Raw genomic sequence first — 17,154 nt, forward strand, 5'->3', positions numbered from 1 at the left:
AATGGGTAGATAAGACATTAAAGGGTCTGTTTTGAGATAAATCACCCAAGGAAGATGTTTTTCAATTTTGAACCCTTTGGGAAAATGATTCTCTGAGGTATTATCATTTATTCAGATCTGTCACATAACATTGTGTAATTGTTCGTTGCATAACTCTAAGAAGCTTACATCACTTAGACTGCAAGGGGCTGTCTGCACTGTGGCCCAAAATCCATTTTTATCGTTAGGAACCCTCGAGAAATAGTTTTCATTATGGGAGAACTGAATCTTAAATAGACAAACAAAATTTTATTCAGAGCACCATACATAACATAGATAAAAGCACAGCTGTTCTATTGGAAGTGGAGGTGAAGAATCCCATAGGCCCGCCCCTTTATAGCTCCCTGGAAAGGCTTTTATGTCTTTGAAAAAAAAAAAAAAAAAAAACCGTTTTAAAGTGGTATTTTACAACAAACAGTTTGCAGAAGAAAAAGACTTATATTTTCCGCTCCTCCCGCCGCCCAAGATGCCGAAAGGAAAGAAGGCCAAGGGAAAGAAGGTGGCTCCGGCCCCTGCTGTCGTGAAAAAGCAGGAGGCCAAGAAAGTGGTGAATCCCCTGTTTGAGAAAAGACCTAAGAATTTTGGCATTGGACAGGACATCCAGCCCAAAAGAGACCTCACCCGCTTTGTGAAATGGCCTCGCTATATCAGGTTGCAGCGGCAGAGAGCCATCCTCTATAAGCGGCTGAAAGTGCCTCCTGCTATTAACCAGTTCACCCAGGCCCTGGACCGCCAAACAGCTACTCAGCTGCTTAAGCTGGCCCACAAGTACAGACCAGAGACAAAGCAAGAGAAGAAGCAGAGGCTGTTGGCCCGGGCCGAGAAGAAAGCTGCTGGCAAAGGGGATGTCCCCACTAAGAGACCACCTGTCCTTCGAGCAGGAGTTAACACCGTCACCACCTTGGTGGAGAACAAGAAAGCTCAGCTGGTGGTGATTGCACACGACGTGGATCCCATCGAGCTGGTTGTCTTCTTGCCTGCCCTGTGTCGTAAAATGGGGGTCCCTTACTGCATTATCAAGGGGAAGGCCAGACTGGGTCGTCTAGTCCACAGGAAGACCTGCACCACTGTCGCCTTCACACAGGTGAACTCGGAAGACAAAGGCGCTTTGGCTAAGCTGGTGGAAGCTATCAGGACCAATTACAACGACAGATACGATGAGATCCGCCGTCACTGGGGCGGCAACGTCCTGGGTCCCAAGTCTGTGGCTCGTATCGCCAAGCTTGAAAAGGCAAAGGCTAAAGAACTTGCCACTAAGCTGGGTTAAATGTACACTGTTGAGTTTTCTGTACATAATTAAAATACAAATTTTCCTTCAAAAAAAAAAAAAAAAAAAAAAAAAAAAAAAAAAAAAAAAAAAAAAAAGAAAAAGACTTATATTTTCCCAGATTAGTAGAAGCCACGGAAGGCAATGTGGTAGAAAGGGCATTAACATGAACATCAAAGAACCACATAACATTCTGCTGTGAGTGAGCCACGAGGTCCTGGGAAACTTCCAGTGATTCTAGGAAGTTGGACTAGATCAACGAGTGGTATATGAGTTTCTTTTAAGCCTGGGCTCTTTCAGAATTTGAAAAAAAAAAAAAAAAAAAGTTATCGATCATCTCCTTCCATGATGTGAATGCCAGATAGATCCAGAGTTACGCTTTTCATGTCCAAGGATTGCTGGCCCCTTGAGCACCTCGTCTAGATAATCATGAAGTCATTCCAGACCTCAATATTATTCTACTTTTTAAAAACCTATTAAGTACTTTTAAAGGCTAGCATGGAAAGTCGCTTCCGCATTCTACATTTGCTTCCTGAGTGAATCTCCTGCTCCAAGATGAAAAATAAGATTGTACCCCTAGCTTTAAACAGCTATGCTGCAAAGTTTGCTACCTTCCGAAAACAAGCAAACAAAACCAAAAGAGGGTGTACTGAGTGTTGTTCAATACAGTCCTCTTCTCTCCTGGAAATATGCTTTGTAAAGCAAATGCTCCTAAATTGGAGACACTAGATTATATTAAGGCAGGACAGCTCACTAGAGGAGGCACTACCTGCAGGTCACCTGCTGGACATCCAGATGCACCTAGTAAAGGGGCCAGAGAGGCTGAGGACAGCCACCAGCCCTTTCAAGCCAGAATAATCTCAGTATCTGCATATATTAGGCACTCGATATTTCTTGTTGGAAAAGGTATGGCCATGATATTGCAAGATGTACCTTTTTTATTTCCTCCTCTTTTCCAGACCATAATATTGCTTGCAACTAGATTATTGTGATAGAAAATGTTACCTCTGACACCAGCAGTACCCAGATTTTTAAATGTCTGAAACTGAATTTTATCTTCTTCTGAACCCTCCTGCTCACTAATACTTTATGTTTCTTTTTCAAAGGGACTGATGAAATTCTAACTTGTATGTAAATTCTGTGTATATGCTTTAAAAATGTGTAGTTCTTGAGAAGAGAATCTGGGTTGCAAATGACAAATAGTTTCTTCTCTTGTGTCAAATTCTATTGATTGATTGAGCGAGGCTGCCTAGAGCACTGAGTTGGCAAAGGAATAGAACCATTCCAAGGATGGAGTTTTGTAATCAACTAATGAGAGCAGTCTAAGTACAGGAGGTATCTTCTGGACCCTAAATGATACCTTCCCAGCCTATTTCTCAAAACCCGGGCAGAGTCCCTGCATGGCCTGTAGCACAGGAGAGTCACAGAAAGCAGTATAGTTAAATGAATTGATAATGCAAAAAAGGTAAACAAACACACATAAAATCCCACAAAAACTTTGTATCGTTGCCTATTTGAGTTTAAGAAAATGCAGGATATTTTGTATATTACTTTGAAATTATAAAAATATGTTAGCTACATATTTCAATATGCATAGAACATTTCTAGAAGTACACAAAGCATCAGTTTCTGATTACTTCCTGGGAATGAGACTCCAACAGCTTGGAGGAACTCCTTTGCTACGAGCATAATTTCTACAGGGAAGTACTCACCACCAAGTGCCTTGGTAAAGTATGAATTCTGAAAAAGTTAACGCTGAAATAAAATATTATCCCTAGACTTGAATCTTCTTGGGAGGAGAAAGTTTTTGGGGTCAATCGAGGGTCCTAGCCTTTTTCTGAAGTAAAATAGGTGCTCAATGTAGTTTGCTGAATGAATGATTCCATCAAACAACTAACTAACCAATGAATCCAAATATCTCAGATAAGGCTTGTAAATTATAACTACTGCTCAACTTCATCCAAACCTTTTTCTTGCTTATGACAACCAGGTAGATGAGAATTCACTTATTGGCTCTGTCATGTATTAGCTGTAGGGTTTGGGGCAAATCCACATATTTTTTTTAGTTTCAGCTTCCTCCTTTGTAAAATGCGGATGATCCTCTTTTGCTTAGTTGTCAGGATTCAGTGGCATGGTGTCCACATGCCTTCCAAATCAGAGCCTGGTGAGTTGTAGGTGCCACTATTGTTAATTCTTTCAAAATGTCACTTAATTCTTTCAAGGCTTACATGTTTTCCCTCTATTTAAATAATATGATAAGAACTTAAGTAAAACAAATCCTACAAAAGTGTTATTATTCAGCTCCTGTTACGTGATAAAATGTCCCAGACTTGGATCACATTCCCTTTGAGCACTCACAAAAGTGGATGACAATAATTTAAAGATAACACAGCTGAGTTGATTAATCATTTAGTGCCCTCCACCGAATCACATGTTTCTGTGGCTTCCCTAAGGTGCTTGCATATTTCTCTAATGCCCTTGGTGTGACACTTAATAATACATGGCTATGTTTGTTCTTCAACAGAAAATTTCATTCAGTTATTACATTTTGAGAGAGACAAATATAATACAGTGAAATTTTTGAAATGAATGTCATCCATATATTTATGTTTTCATTTTTTTTCAATCCTCTTTTAGGCACAACATGAACCCAAAGTGAATTTTAGTTTCTATAAAACATTTCTTTTGTACTTCTAAAAAATCACATACATCATATTTTCTAGAATGACAGCCAATTTCTGTCGTTACATGTTAAGCATGTTTTTCTAAGTGTCTTAAGTGTTTAAGAAAATATTGATAAAAATGGCAAATACTTTTGTCTAATCATAACCATGTTGGTCCAAATATTGAACGTTTTCTTAAGTTGTTTTAAAAGCTAATCATCTGAAGTCTAGACAGACATTTTAGTGATTAAGTAAACTATTTAGTCAATTCAGTTAAATAAATTAGGTATGACTAGCTCATTTCGATATCCCCTAACTCAACTTACTGCCTTGTCTAAATGTAGTAGGCACCAATAAATATTTATTGATTTAAGTTCTTTGTTCTTTAAAGTGAAATGTACTTAGGTTGAAACTAGAGCAAGTAATTTTGATAATGCATGTGAAATGCCTAATAGCCCCTATTCAATCGTTTTCCAATTCGTGTGCACCTTCCTTTGATTCATGACTTTTATTCGTTCCTGTTACATTTTTGAGCCTGAATTTAAATGTAGATTGGCAAATGTTTTCCCAATATCTATTATCTATTTTGTTTTAATAATTGTTCATTGAGTTTTAAGTCACTCCCCATCATCTTTGTTCTAAGCACCCTTCTGTTGTGAAACAGTACTACATGTTATTTATAAATGACTTTAGAGAAAAAATAAAACAAAGGAGAAACACCACAGATGTGAATAAGAGAATGCTTCTTACCAGCAGGTGTGATTCATTAATAAGTGAGTTCACTTTGAAAGGAAAATCATTAATATTTTTACTCCTATGAGAGAATAACTCTGTAAGAGTTAGGGTTGATCAAATAATGATTAGATGAAGTGTAGGAGGATTCAGATTAACTGTGAAATTATTACTTCTGGGAGTTTGCATTAATACTTTAAAAGTTTTAAATATAAGAGCATGATATCTAGGCAATCAATAAGTCTAAGGAAAGAATAAAATTAAGATATCACCCAAAGTGTTCTTCTGTTAACAAGGAAGAAGGTTTTTTATACACAACCATAATTTTACAATTATCAAGTTTATTAAAATAGCTACACATTGAATTATTTCTCTTGATCCTTTATATTTTTAATTCTAGTAAGCCACCACTACAAACCACCAAGAAGAATATACTTCTATCATGTAATCTGTATTTTATCACTGTAATCAAAACAAAACATAAAATGTGGTTTTTATTTTCTACGTGACATAAATAAGGAGTTGCTATTCAAAAAGCTGAGGTTGCATTGGCTTTATAAAATTCAATTTCAAGGGTGGGGAAATGTGTAGTTGTTGTATACAAAAATCAGATTTTTTAAAACCTTCTCTTTCTGGAGAATTGGAAACAAAGAAAAATTCATGCATCCTGTTAGCATTCTCTGATTAACTTCACTATCACACATAAATAATCCATGTATCATTGAGACACAATTCTGTAGTGGGCCAACAGTACTACCCTTAGATAAAGGCAACTGGGCAGGCCCCCACACTTAATGACCCCTCAGGTGCTTGGGGCCAGCCAGATCCAGCAGTGCCATGTGAATGGGGTGCCCAAAGTCTGCAACAGGACCTACATGGGCCTCAGTCCTGGATTTTGGACCTTCTCTGGGCACTCTCCAAACCTCTCCCCTACACACTGGGTTGACCAGATGCCCTGAGGAGCTTAAAAACCGGTATCTGTGGCTTTATCCTTGAGATAGGACTAGATTCCAGGAAGGCAAGTTGGCAAGCATATCACACTGGGTCTCTGGCCTGTGATTTCTTTCACAAGATTGCATGAGAATGAACCATAAAAACAGTGCTTCCATGCTGACTTGGGGGAAACCACAATCATGTCAGATTCAGGCCAAATCAAGATCCTGGGCTATGAATTCCCAGCCAAATGTGAGCCATGTGTGTAGACCCGTGTGTGATCCTGGCCTATCCATATTCTGATCTCCATGTTGCCTCCAGTCTACAGAACCCGGGTGTGGTGATGTGGCCATAGGCATCCTTTACCCAGTGTGCTGCAGCAGCTGGCACCCGGGTGCCCCACCTGCTATACAGCCTCCATGTCACATGTCAGGCAGTCTTGGGGGTGGCTGCAGTTGTCTTCTCCCAGGGCTTCTAAGGACTTTTTTAATCCATAATTTTCTCTTGTTTCTGACACACAGTGGTTATTTCTGTACAGACTTTCAAAGCTGTGCTAGAGGAGGAAGGAGCATTTCTAACTCCATGGGATTACTCTTCTCACTCTGCCCATGGCCCCTGGCTTGTGGACCCTACTGGTGGTATATGGATGGCAGTTCATGTTCACAAATTCAGTGATTACAGAGGACAGGGGTAGTTAGAAGATGCTAAAACATGTGTGTTCTATGAATACACTATAAAATTCTGAACGTTAAATTTTACAGGATCAGAAAAACTATTGTTCATTTTTTTCTGCATACATGAGGTAAGACTTGCCTTTGTGGTCATCTTGAATGAAACACAGTAGGAACTTTTATTTATCAGAGTCATACACAGGAAGCCAATATTCCCAGGTGGCATAAGGGATGATGCTGCGTCATGAGTAGTGATGTGACCGACATTAAATAAATGGTATCAGGGAACTATGAAACAACTATGAAAACAAGATCTGTGCTGCTTCAGTGCAAACAAGTTCTAAAGAACCATGGCATTTTGAGAAATAGCAGCATTACCACCCTTTGCTCATGGTAGGAGATGTGATATTAGCCAAGGGGTGGTGTACTTGACAATAAAGTGTATAAAGGAATGGTCCCTGAACACTTTTTCTGCACTAGATGGATAATAAACAGATATATAAATACTTCTTTTCTACTCATTGTTTTATATCATCATCAATGAATCTCTATACCCAGTGAATTTACATAGTCATGCATTTTATAATACATTTCAAAAATAAAACAGTTTATACAGACAAAGTTCCACCAAAAACAATTTGCCTGAAGGCTTGCATACACTAGTAGTGGCCCTGAGGTCCCAAATTTGAAAAATATTTTGAACTATATCCTTATGCAATGCAAAAACTGCTGGTCAGTTTTTGTCCAGTTTCATCAATGTCAAGTACACTGGTAAGAAGCTCATAAAATCATCAATCAAACCATTATATTTTGGATCAGTTCTCAGTTGTAAGAATATTCCTTATAACATTGAATCAAAATCTATCTTTGCATTATATTCCTACAAGAGTGGACTTCCATTCTCACTGTACATCAAAACACCTGAGAACTTTAAAAAAAATCAGTTGACCAGATGTATGCCTCAGTGATTTGGTTTTGTAGGGGAAAAGAAATATCTTTTTTTTTTTTTTCACCCATTGCTAGGCTCATGGCTGAGGCCTCCGTAACAAAAGACAGACTAACAAGAAAATATAAAATTCATTTAACACAAATTTTATGTGTCACAGAAGCCTTCAGAAATAAAGACTCAAAGGAAAGGGAAATCAGTGTCTTTATTCTAAGTTTCACAAAGAAGTAGATAGTTGTGGAGAAAGACATTTGGATAAAGGAGGTTTGATGTAATGGTAACAAACCACGAGAATTTAGCAAGGCCTGATTGTTCAGATTCTTCTCTGTGTCCCTCCCTAAGTCTTCAAAGATAAGGACAATGCTTTCCTTCAGGTATAGAGTGGGCCCCCCTCCCATGACAGTCTTGTGACATTCTTCAGAGGAAAGTCAGATAATTCTTCTACAGCCTCTTCAGGATAGAAGGGAGAGAGGACAAAAAGACCTTCCTGCTTCTACTGCTTTCTCAAATACCAAGGTTCCATATTTGGGGGTAGCATGTCCTGAACCCCATTAGTGTCATTTGGTTTGGGTGGAACCAAGATGCTGGTGTGTTTAGAAGGTTCTATTGGTGATTCTAATGTGTAGCCAAAGCTCTAGTGGTTCTTACCCCTGACTACATGATAAGATTACCTTTAAACATGTATCAGCATCCAGGCCCTACGTAAGACGAACTAAAGCAGAATTTCAAGAGACGGGGCTCAAATCCTGGTGACTTGTAATTTTCTAAAATATCAGATAATCCTAATCTGCAATGAGTGCTAAGAATTATTTTTACAGTGCAATTCCAGCAGGTGCTTTTATCTCTATGTGGTGAAAAAGCACAATCTCATGTTTCCAAAGTGAGTAACTCCTTTAAAACAGACAAAAACTTACTTACAAATCTTGTTAAATGCCAATTTTTGTTATGTTTGATCTATGAAATATTATGGTTCTTGTGATGCTTAACCACAAAATTCATTGGATTTTAATGAATTTGGTTCATTATTTGCATGGAACTGTCCATATTCTCTAGTAAAGTAGAATAATTCTAATTTCATGTTTGTTGTTACTCATCCATAAATGGACCCTATAAGCATCTGAAGACACTTTCGGAAATGTATAACAAGGAGATTCAGGAATATGCTGGGCAAGTTTCTACAGCCCCTTTCATTCCTAAAGGAAGAAACTTTTATGTGGTACAGGAGCCTTCAGAAATAAAGACCCAAAGAAAAGGGAAACCTCCTCGAAGATCAGAACTGCAAGATTACCCTCCAGCAGGTGAGAGTCAAAACAGGCTAACAGATAAGCAAAAAAGAGAGCTGGCAGGCTTCAGAGGAACACAACCAAATCTCAGACTTGTGTTTATCCAATCGATAAATGCCACCGCTCTTGAACAGCTGTTGTTTAAATTCATTTCTCTGTGGCAGAACAAAAGGAGTGTAATGAAAGCAATGCTGTTAGAGAACTCATTAGAGTCAGTAAGGAGAAAGCAGGCTTTAAGATAATCACTCTTAGAGAGACAACATCCAGAGCATCTTTTGGTTCACAATAATATCAGTAGGCAGTGCGGTGGTTAGGCAAAACCATTTGCTTTGTCTGTAGAAAGATTACAGAAAGGAGAACGATCAATAGATTCATGGCAGAAAATCACCCTGATTTGTGCAACCCTTTCGTTGGATCTTTTGTTGCTAATTCGCTTTTGGTAATATGAATCTCCTCTAGTGCCTTTCAGTGTTAGCATTCTAGGAGCAGTTAGCCGAGCAGAAAGGCCACAGATCAAGTCTATTGTCTGCTGGCAAAGGCTCCATTGAACCCTAATGGACATAGGAATCCAGCAAAACAAAGAATCCTTAGTGTCTTGTTCAAATGAATCCTACATCAGAGAAGCCCAAGCGAGCCCTTTGATTATCTGAAAAGGTAGTGATTAGAGGGTAGAAGGTGAACCTATTATGAACACAAAAAAAAAAAGGAAGAAAAAATGAAAGAATGTAAGAATAAAAGAAAGAATAAATGAAACTTCTCTACTTGCAATGTTTCCTTAAGGATCTATTGGCCAAAATGTGAAAGCAAGCTTAAAGTTTCTATGTATAGTGGTCTGTAGTACCCTTAATTTACTCAAAAGCAGAAATTTGTTATCCATTGTTCTAGAAGACAGACTACTTAGCATTAGTCTTTCAAGCTTTTTTAGGTAGGTCATATTTGTGACAAGTGAGAGGAGGAAGGGAACATTTAGCTTTGTTGCACAAGTGGTTAGTTTTTAAAGCATATAACTTATAGAAATCAAATGATCTTTTCTCTAAAATCTCAAGCATCCATGTTTTAGTTTGAATTTGTACTCTCTGCTTTGGTTTTGCCCTTATTTCCTCTGCTACCCCTAAACATCCTCTCTACTGATTGAGACCCTTTCACTATTGTTTGGTGCTTTCGAGTCAGGCTACAAACAAACAAACAACTGAGTGCTGTGATGGCCAAAAAATAGTAGAGTAGGAGGCACTGAACCACTGAAATTAAGGAAAATGAAAGTAAACATAAGTTATCTTAACCTCCAGAAAGGGAAGTTGAACATCCCAGAAGTATTTGCTCAAGCTGTTGCATCAACACAAATAGAAATCACCATGCACACCATTGACTGAGTACTTACCATATGCAAATAAAGAGCAAACTCATTTAATAACCTCTTAACCATCCTGAAGGATAGAAACAGTTAGTTTTATTGCTTTACAAGTGACAAAACTGAAGCTATAAGAGCATCAGTGACTTCCTAAAGTCATGTAACAACTAAGTAGAACAATGACTGGCACCTAGGCTCTAAAGAGTCTTCCTGATCTTCCCTCCAACGCTGTCTCCAGATTTGTGTTTTCCTCCTCTCCATCCTACAGAGATTGTCTCTCCACCCTGTCCCTTCTGAAACTCCTACTAAGAAAAGTTCTGCCTTATTGCTGTCAGCTTGTGAAATCTAGGACTTCGGTCAGAAATTAACATTTTATTCAACTGAAACATCTGGTTCCTCCTCACCAGTCCTATTGAAAATAACTCCTTATAAGGATCTTTAGAAAGAAAAGTGCAGCAAGGCAGATAATGCTTATTGCAGAGCTATCAGTGCGCCACATCGGTGCAGCTCTGGAAAAAGTGTAAGTCTTATGGTGTTTTCTTCAGGAATAGCATACAACAAACTTTTATCTTTGGTCAAATATAAGCAAGTGAGCAGTTTCACATTGCTATATCTGTGGCATGGGTGTTCTATTTGGTTCTTGTTTGATTTTTCGATTATTACTAAGATTGCTTGTATTAGTCCTTTTTCACGCTGCTGATAAAGACATACCCGAGACTGGGTAATTTATAAAGAAAAAGGGGTTTACTGGACTCACAGTTCCACCTGGCTGGGGAGGTCTCACAATCCTGGTGGAAGGCAAAAGGCACGTCTTACGTGGCGACAGGGAAGAGAGAATGACAGCCAGGTGAAAGGGGAAATGTCTTATGAAACCATCAGATCTCGTGAGACTTATTCACTACCACGAGAACAGTATGGGGGAAACCGCCCCTATGATTCAATTAGCGCCCACTGGGTCCCTCCCACAACATGTGGGAATTATGGGAGCTACAATTCAAGATGAGATTTGTGTGGGGACACAGCCAAATCATATCATTGCTAGCTCTAACAAATAAAAATGCAGGATGCAGAGTTGAATGTGAATTTCAGATCAAATATAATTGTTTAGCATAAGTAAATTTGAATTTCAGACAAATAATATCTAATATTTAGTGTAAATAATTTTTAAAGTAAGTATGGTCCATGAAATATTTAGGACATTCATATACTAAAGAGCTATTTCTATAAAACATTATATATTGTTTATCTGAAATTCAAATACAGCTGGATATGCTATACTTTTTCTGGCAAGTGCAGGCCTCACTATGATAAGTCTTCACAAGATGCATGGAACCTGGGCTAGTCTATATGGGTAATTAGATCTTGCCTTTAAAATACAAAAAAAAAAAAAAAAAGAAATAAGACTCATAGTAAGATGGGTGTGTATTTATTTACAATATATTCTATGTTCCATTATGAGAAAATGAAAGGGCATGTCAGTTGGTGCCACATTTTCTTTGTAATTTTATCGTGATTTCACTGTAACTTAGTGGTCATTTCATTGATATTTCACTGTATCAGTTTTGGTGAAATATTTTCATTCATTCATTTTCTCAACAATCACTGAGTGCTAACTATGGGCAAGGCATTTGACTCATGCTTTGGGGGTTCAAAAAGGAATATGAGCCTGACATTACCTTTAAGAAATCTACCATTCCACAGGAAATAGAAGAGGCAAAACTAAGTGCATAACATAAGGCAGCATTGAAAAAAAACTCCATTAAAATAGTGTAAGTTTCTGAGAATTCAGAGGAGGAAGACATCACTCTTGTCTGAAGTTAGGGGCGGGGTAGGGTAGGGATGAATAGTTCTCCTATCAGGTCATGTGGAAAAAGATAACAGTTGTAGTCAGAAATTAGTCTTTAAAGTTCAGTCACTTTAGACTGTATTCACTTTTGTTACCCAATATTTATAAGAATGGCACATTGATATATTAATGTTTGTAATGTAATAATTATTTTTAAAGTAAAGAATGGCCAATACCTTCAGTTACCTTTTGACGGGCCTTTGTTGTTTTTCTTGGGTGGCTTTATTTTTTATTTATTTATTTTTTTGAGACTGAGTCTCACTCTGTCACCCACGCTGGAGTGCAATGGCACCATCTCGGCTCACTGCAACCTCTGCCTCCCCGGTTCAAGCGATTCGCGTGCTCTCAGCCTCTTGAATAGCTGGGATTACAGGTGCCCGCCACCACAACACCCACCTAATTTTTGTATTTTTAGTAGAGACAGGGTTTCACCATGTTGTCTAGGCTAGTCTCAAACTCCTAACCTCAAGTGATCTGCCCGCCTCGGCCTCACAAAGTACTGGGATTAAAGGCATGAGCCATTGTGCCCGGCAGGTGGTTTTATTTTTAATGTTGCTAGTAGTTAGCCTTAAGTACACATTAGTAAGCTTCACCATGTTTTCTCACTTTGCCAGGACCAAGAAACACCATTTTCACATTTAGGTATTAACTCTATTCTACTTTCTACTTTCTCAGTGCCTCACCTAGGAAAACTTATTTATTTTCTCAGGGCCTGTTTTTCGTTTATTTGATTTTACAAATATGATGTAACTATCTGTATAATATGACTCCTATATTTCTACCAGGAATAATAATGACTGCAGTTCCTGCAGGAAACTTCAGTCTCCTTAGGGATTCCAAATTACCAAGAGCTATTCCGAATAGCTCAGCCCAGCTGCGACACATTCCTCAGATTGGTGGTAGTTTTGAAGAGCTGCTGGCCAGATATTTCAACTTGCAAACTTCCCAACTTTCAAAGCTGCTGCTGTTTGCACTTTGGCTCAGGGTCTTGAAGTTCTGCCTCTTCGTGCTTATTGGGTTTACACTGTGTGAACCAGGGCTGCAGAGGAAAATTGCTGCTGTTCTTATTATTGCATGTCTGGATTTGGGCTCCAGCTGACATATTTATTTGGTTTGTTGACTTCGGCCCTGGAATTCATTTCTTTCTGCTCTCTCCGATTATTACTACTTACTTTTGTTTATATAGCTCCAAGAGACTCAAAGATATGCCCAGGTAATTAATTCTCTCAGCATCCTTTCCTAATAGAGAAGATCATTTCATGAATATCAAGAATAGCCAAGCAATGTTCATCAGTCTTTGTGTTTACCTTTCATTTCCTCCAATCCCATCATTGTTTCAATGCATACCAATCTCTGAACACTAAGGGTAAAGCTAACATGCAGACTAGTCATTTACATCAAAATATCATTTTCCTACCACAGTTAAACCATCTGGGGGGGGGGGTGGTCAGTGGGCTTCACCTGGAAGCCTCTTGGAGAAACCCCAGTTATTCCACTTTCCTCCATGGGACATTTTTTCGTTATTATTCAACAAGAATGAGACATAATCACATTATGGATTACATCTACGGATTCAATTTCAGCAAACTGTTTTTTGGCTTTAGTGTTATTATAGGTTAAATTGTAAGTATTTTGCATGAAGGAATTGTCAGTATTTGTCTTCCAATTAACTGATAAAGCCCCTTGGAATTTCACTGTAACATGTCAGAGGCCTTAGATGGGAAACCATCGTTGGATGTCAAGTTTAATATGGTTGCTCTGTGGCAGTTGGGATTACCTTGTGTTCCAGCACAATTCCAACTGAGAAATATTTGTCATGTTTAATTGACAATTTAGTGTTATAATTATGTATTAAGTATATTTACTCCACTCAAGCATTAAGGTAAGTAAATACTAGTTTTTTCCCCTAATAAGACTTAGGGAAAATCACGCTCGATACTTCATTATCTACTTACAGAGCGATTGTCTGTAACCACATAACTCTGACTGCCTTTTGGGAATGACATCTCTTACATTTTATGTATGTGATCAATGTCAGAGCAGCATGGATTGCCACTTGGGGTCCAACAAAGGAGGACCAGTTCCAGGTCCTTTCTCTGCTTAAGAAGCAGAGCCTGCTCTTGATCCTAATGACATCTGTTTAGGATTATCTAATATATTTAAATGCTCCCCTTTTGGCCTGCAATTTTTTGCATAATCCTGTACAATTCTTATCTCCCAAACGTGCCGCTCTTGCTTAGAATGAGATAGAATGTCTGCCTGACTAGAGATTTATGCCTGAGAATAGTGAATTCTTTTTTGTAAAGGTTTGTGTTCTTTTTTTTCAGCATTTATATTGAGTGTTAAAGAAAAAGACAGAGGAAGGGAAAGGAGTGACACACGATTCTTTTCCATTGTCTTCTATCATCTCTTCTAGTTTTAAAATTGCATCTTTTCTCCTGAGAAAAAGGAAAATGCCTTCTTTGCATGGCTGTGTGGCTACGCAGAGGTCAGGCTACAGTGAAAAGTGGTAGTTTCTGTGGACTGGGTGCGCAGAGGTCAGGCTACAGTGAAAAGTGGTAGTTTCTGTGGACTGGGTGAAGGTCCCTGCAGTGCACCAGCTTTTTTTTTTTTCTGTACCAAGATAAAAATAAAGTTTCTTTATATTTGTGAGTGACTGAATAGGGTTGAGGTTCTTACTCATGGACTCTCATCTCAAAAAGCTTTTGACTGTCAAGACAGGGGTAGAGTCCCATAATTTGCTACTGCTGCTGCTGACACAGCAAATAAAATCAGATAACGATGCATAAGAACTGTGCAAAGTTGAAAATCATTATGGTGCAACTATTACTGTGATTATTTCCAAAGCAATAAACCCACAGCATTAAGAAAAGATGATGAGTCAGGCACAGTGGCTCACACCTGTAATCCCAACACTTTGGGAGGCCGAGGCGGGTAGATCACTTGAGGTCAGGAGTTCAAAACCAGGCTGGCCAACATGGTGAAACCCCATCTCTACTAAAATATACAAAAAACATTAGCTGGGCATTGTGGCGGGCACCTGTAATCGCAGCTACTTGGAAGGCTGAGGCAGAAGAATCACTTGAACACAGGAGGTGGTGGTTGCAGTGAGCTGAGATCGTGCCACTGCACTCCGGCCTCGGCAACAGAATGGGACACTGTCTCTCTCTCTCTTTCTCTCTCTCTCTCTCTGTCTCTCTCTCTCTCTCTCTCTCTCACACACACACACACACACACATACACACACACACACACATCCAGGGACAAGTCCAAACTTATAAAGAAGCAGATAAATATAGAGATTGAAAGATTTGGAGAAGACACTACAAATTCGTTTTCTCTTCTTCCCTCTACTGACTCCATCTTCGCACACAAATACATCCATTAGTGCTTGCAGTAATTCTAGGATTTGCTTTGCTGAACCTATTCAAAATGCAAACACTGTTGAGAGGGGCAAGACCCTGTGTAAGCTACCACGTATCAGCTGAAATTATTTTACAATATCTGGTAAGAAGAAGTGTGAGTAAATTAAGAAGAGGTGCTCTAGTACCCTAAATTGAGCTGGGTACTCAGGAAGAAGAGTTACGGGGCATCTGCAAACCTAAGAGCTGGGCAGCTCTTCAGAAGCTCCTGTGGGGGTATCTGGAGCCATAGGTCAATTCTGAGCCCAGAGGGAGTGGTAAAGGGGAATAGAGGCAAGATAGAAAAAAAAGAGGCCAAAGGAGGTAAATGAGTTATAAGGGACAATGAAATAGGCTTCCTTCTATTCACAAGTAACCCAGGTGCTGAGGGTCTCTGAGTATCTCAGTAAGAATCCACAGGCCAATGGTAAAATGCGTAACCATTTTCCCTCACATTTTGAGACGTCTTAAGTGCATCAGCTGCAATATGAATCTTTGTTTCTGTAAAAATGCACTGTTAAGAAAATATTACTGTGTATCATCTGGTTATCCAACTGTTAGAACTGGGAATTAATCAGAGGGAAACAATCACCCCTGGAAGACTTTGCTGCTGACTAAATAAGTGTAAGATAAAATTAGTACAAATGGGTAACAAGAAATGATTTCCATATTTTACTGACAAGTAATATTAGGAATCATTATCTTAATGTTTTATGAACTTCTTGTATTGTCGAATGACATTCTCAAGTAATATTATGATCAGGAGCAGAATTTCTCATCCCTGCATGACATAAGCAGAGAGGTTCTGTAGTGTTCAAGCATATATAGATAAAGATATAGATATAGATATAGACAGAGAGAAAGAGAGAGAGAGAACAGTCTACCTGCTTAGAGAATTGTTGTTTTCTTTGTTAGAGCAGAGGAAAGAGAAATCTAAGCTTACTATTGATAAACTCTATGTATTCAGAAGGCCCTAGAAAACCATAATCATCAGCACAAATTTTCTTTTTCCAGTTAGTTTCTTTAAAATGAAAAATGTATCTGTATAATTTAAAAAGCTGTCTGCAGTTGGTACTCTGAATGACGAAAGGGTAGGAGGCTGGAGAAAGCAAGAGTGAAAGGCTTTGTGCTTCATCCAGAATCACCCTTCTGTAAATCACTGGGCATAATTCCTCTGTAGCAGAAGCTAAGGTTGTTGAATGGTTTAGAGCCTGTGCAGCCAATTGTCTGAGGAAAGAGTGTGTTGCCAAGACAGAAAGCGGAGCTGAAGAAGATAGGATTAAATGTGACCCTCTTGCCCTCCCCTCCCACTGTCGGTATGACTTCTATGTCTTTGGAAGGGGGACCCGGAGCCCGTGAGTGGGACCTAAGGCTCCTCCAGAGTCTGGGTGAAAAGACTGCAGCAGAACATTCTTGCTCAAGCCCAAGAGGAAGCTCGGGGATGGAAGTGGATCAAAATGACCAGCTTGCTGGAAGGAGCATAGCTAGAGGAGATCCATGGTCCCTGATGAGAAGGCAACACCAGCCTAGAGGAAATTGGGGGAGGAGGTGCTTGTCTCCCTCCACCCAGGGAGCTATACAAGAGTACATTTCCCCAACCCCTCACCATGGGAGCAGGTGGCCTTCGCAGCAAAGGAGACCTGGAGGCAGTGAGGCTTCCTTCAGTACCTATAAAGTGTGACAACTTGCAGCCCACACTTCCTGCAGCCTACCGTGTGGCCATTACCTGAGAACTGAGGCATCTGGAACCAAAGTCCAAGTAAAAAATACATATCTATAGGCGACGCACTAGAACATGACCCCACAAATAATGAAAGAACCTAAAGAAACTCAATGAAAGCATATAAGGTACCTCTGGATCTTAGAAAATACAGTTGATAAATTTTAAAATTCAGTAGAAAAAAGAAAACAATGTCATTAACATAAAGAAATAGAATAATTTAATTAATAGGCTCAATTAAACAAATAAATATAGAACGATAACATACATTAGAGAATATATGTTTTTATGTATCAATAAAACAG

At 39.0% G+C, this 17,154-nt stretch overlaps 1 protein-coding gene across 1 annotated transcript; it reads left to right on the forward strand.

The window, feature by feature from the left end:
* The first annotated feature begins 480 nt into the window (after window positions 1-480).
* Window positions 481-1,357, forward strand: LOC115895484 (60S ribosomal protein L7a). The gene has a single exon (XM_030925873.1). It carries the CDS (start codon window positions 506-508, stop codon window positions 1,304-1,306), a length of 801 nt encoding a protein of 266 aa, XP_030781733.1. The 5' UTR covers window positions 481-505; the 3' UTR covers window positions 1,307-1,357.
* The last annotated feature ends 15,797 nt before the right edge of the window (window positions 1,358-17,154 follow it).

The sequence above is a fragment of the Rhinopithecus roxellana genome, chromosome 21, assembly GCF_007565055.1.
Source record: "Rhinopithecus roxellana isolate Shanxi Qingling chromosome 21, ASM756505v1, whole genome shotgun sequence".
NCBI lineage: Eukaryota > Metazoa > Chordata > Mammalia > Primates > Cercopithecidae > Rhinopithecus > Rhinopithecus roxellana.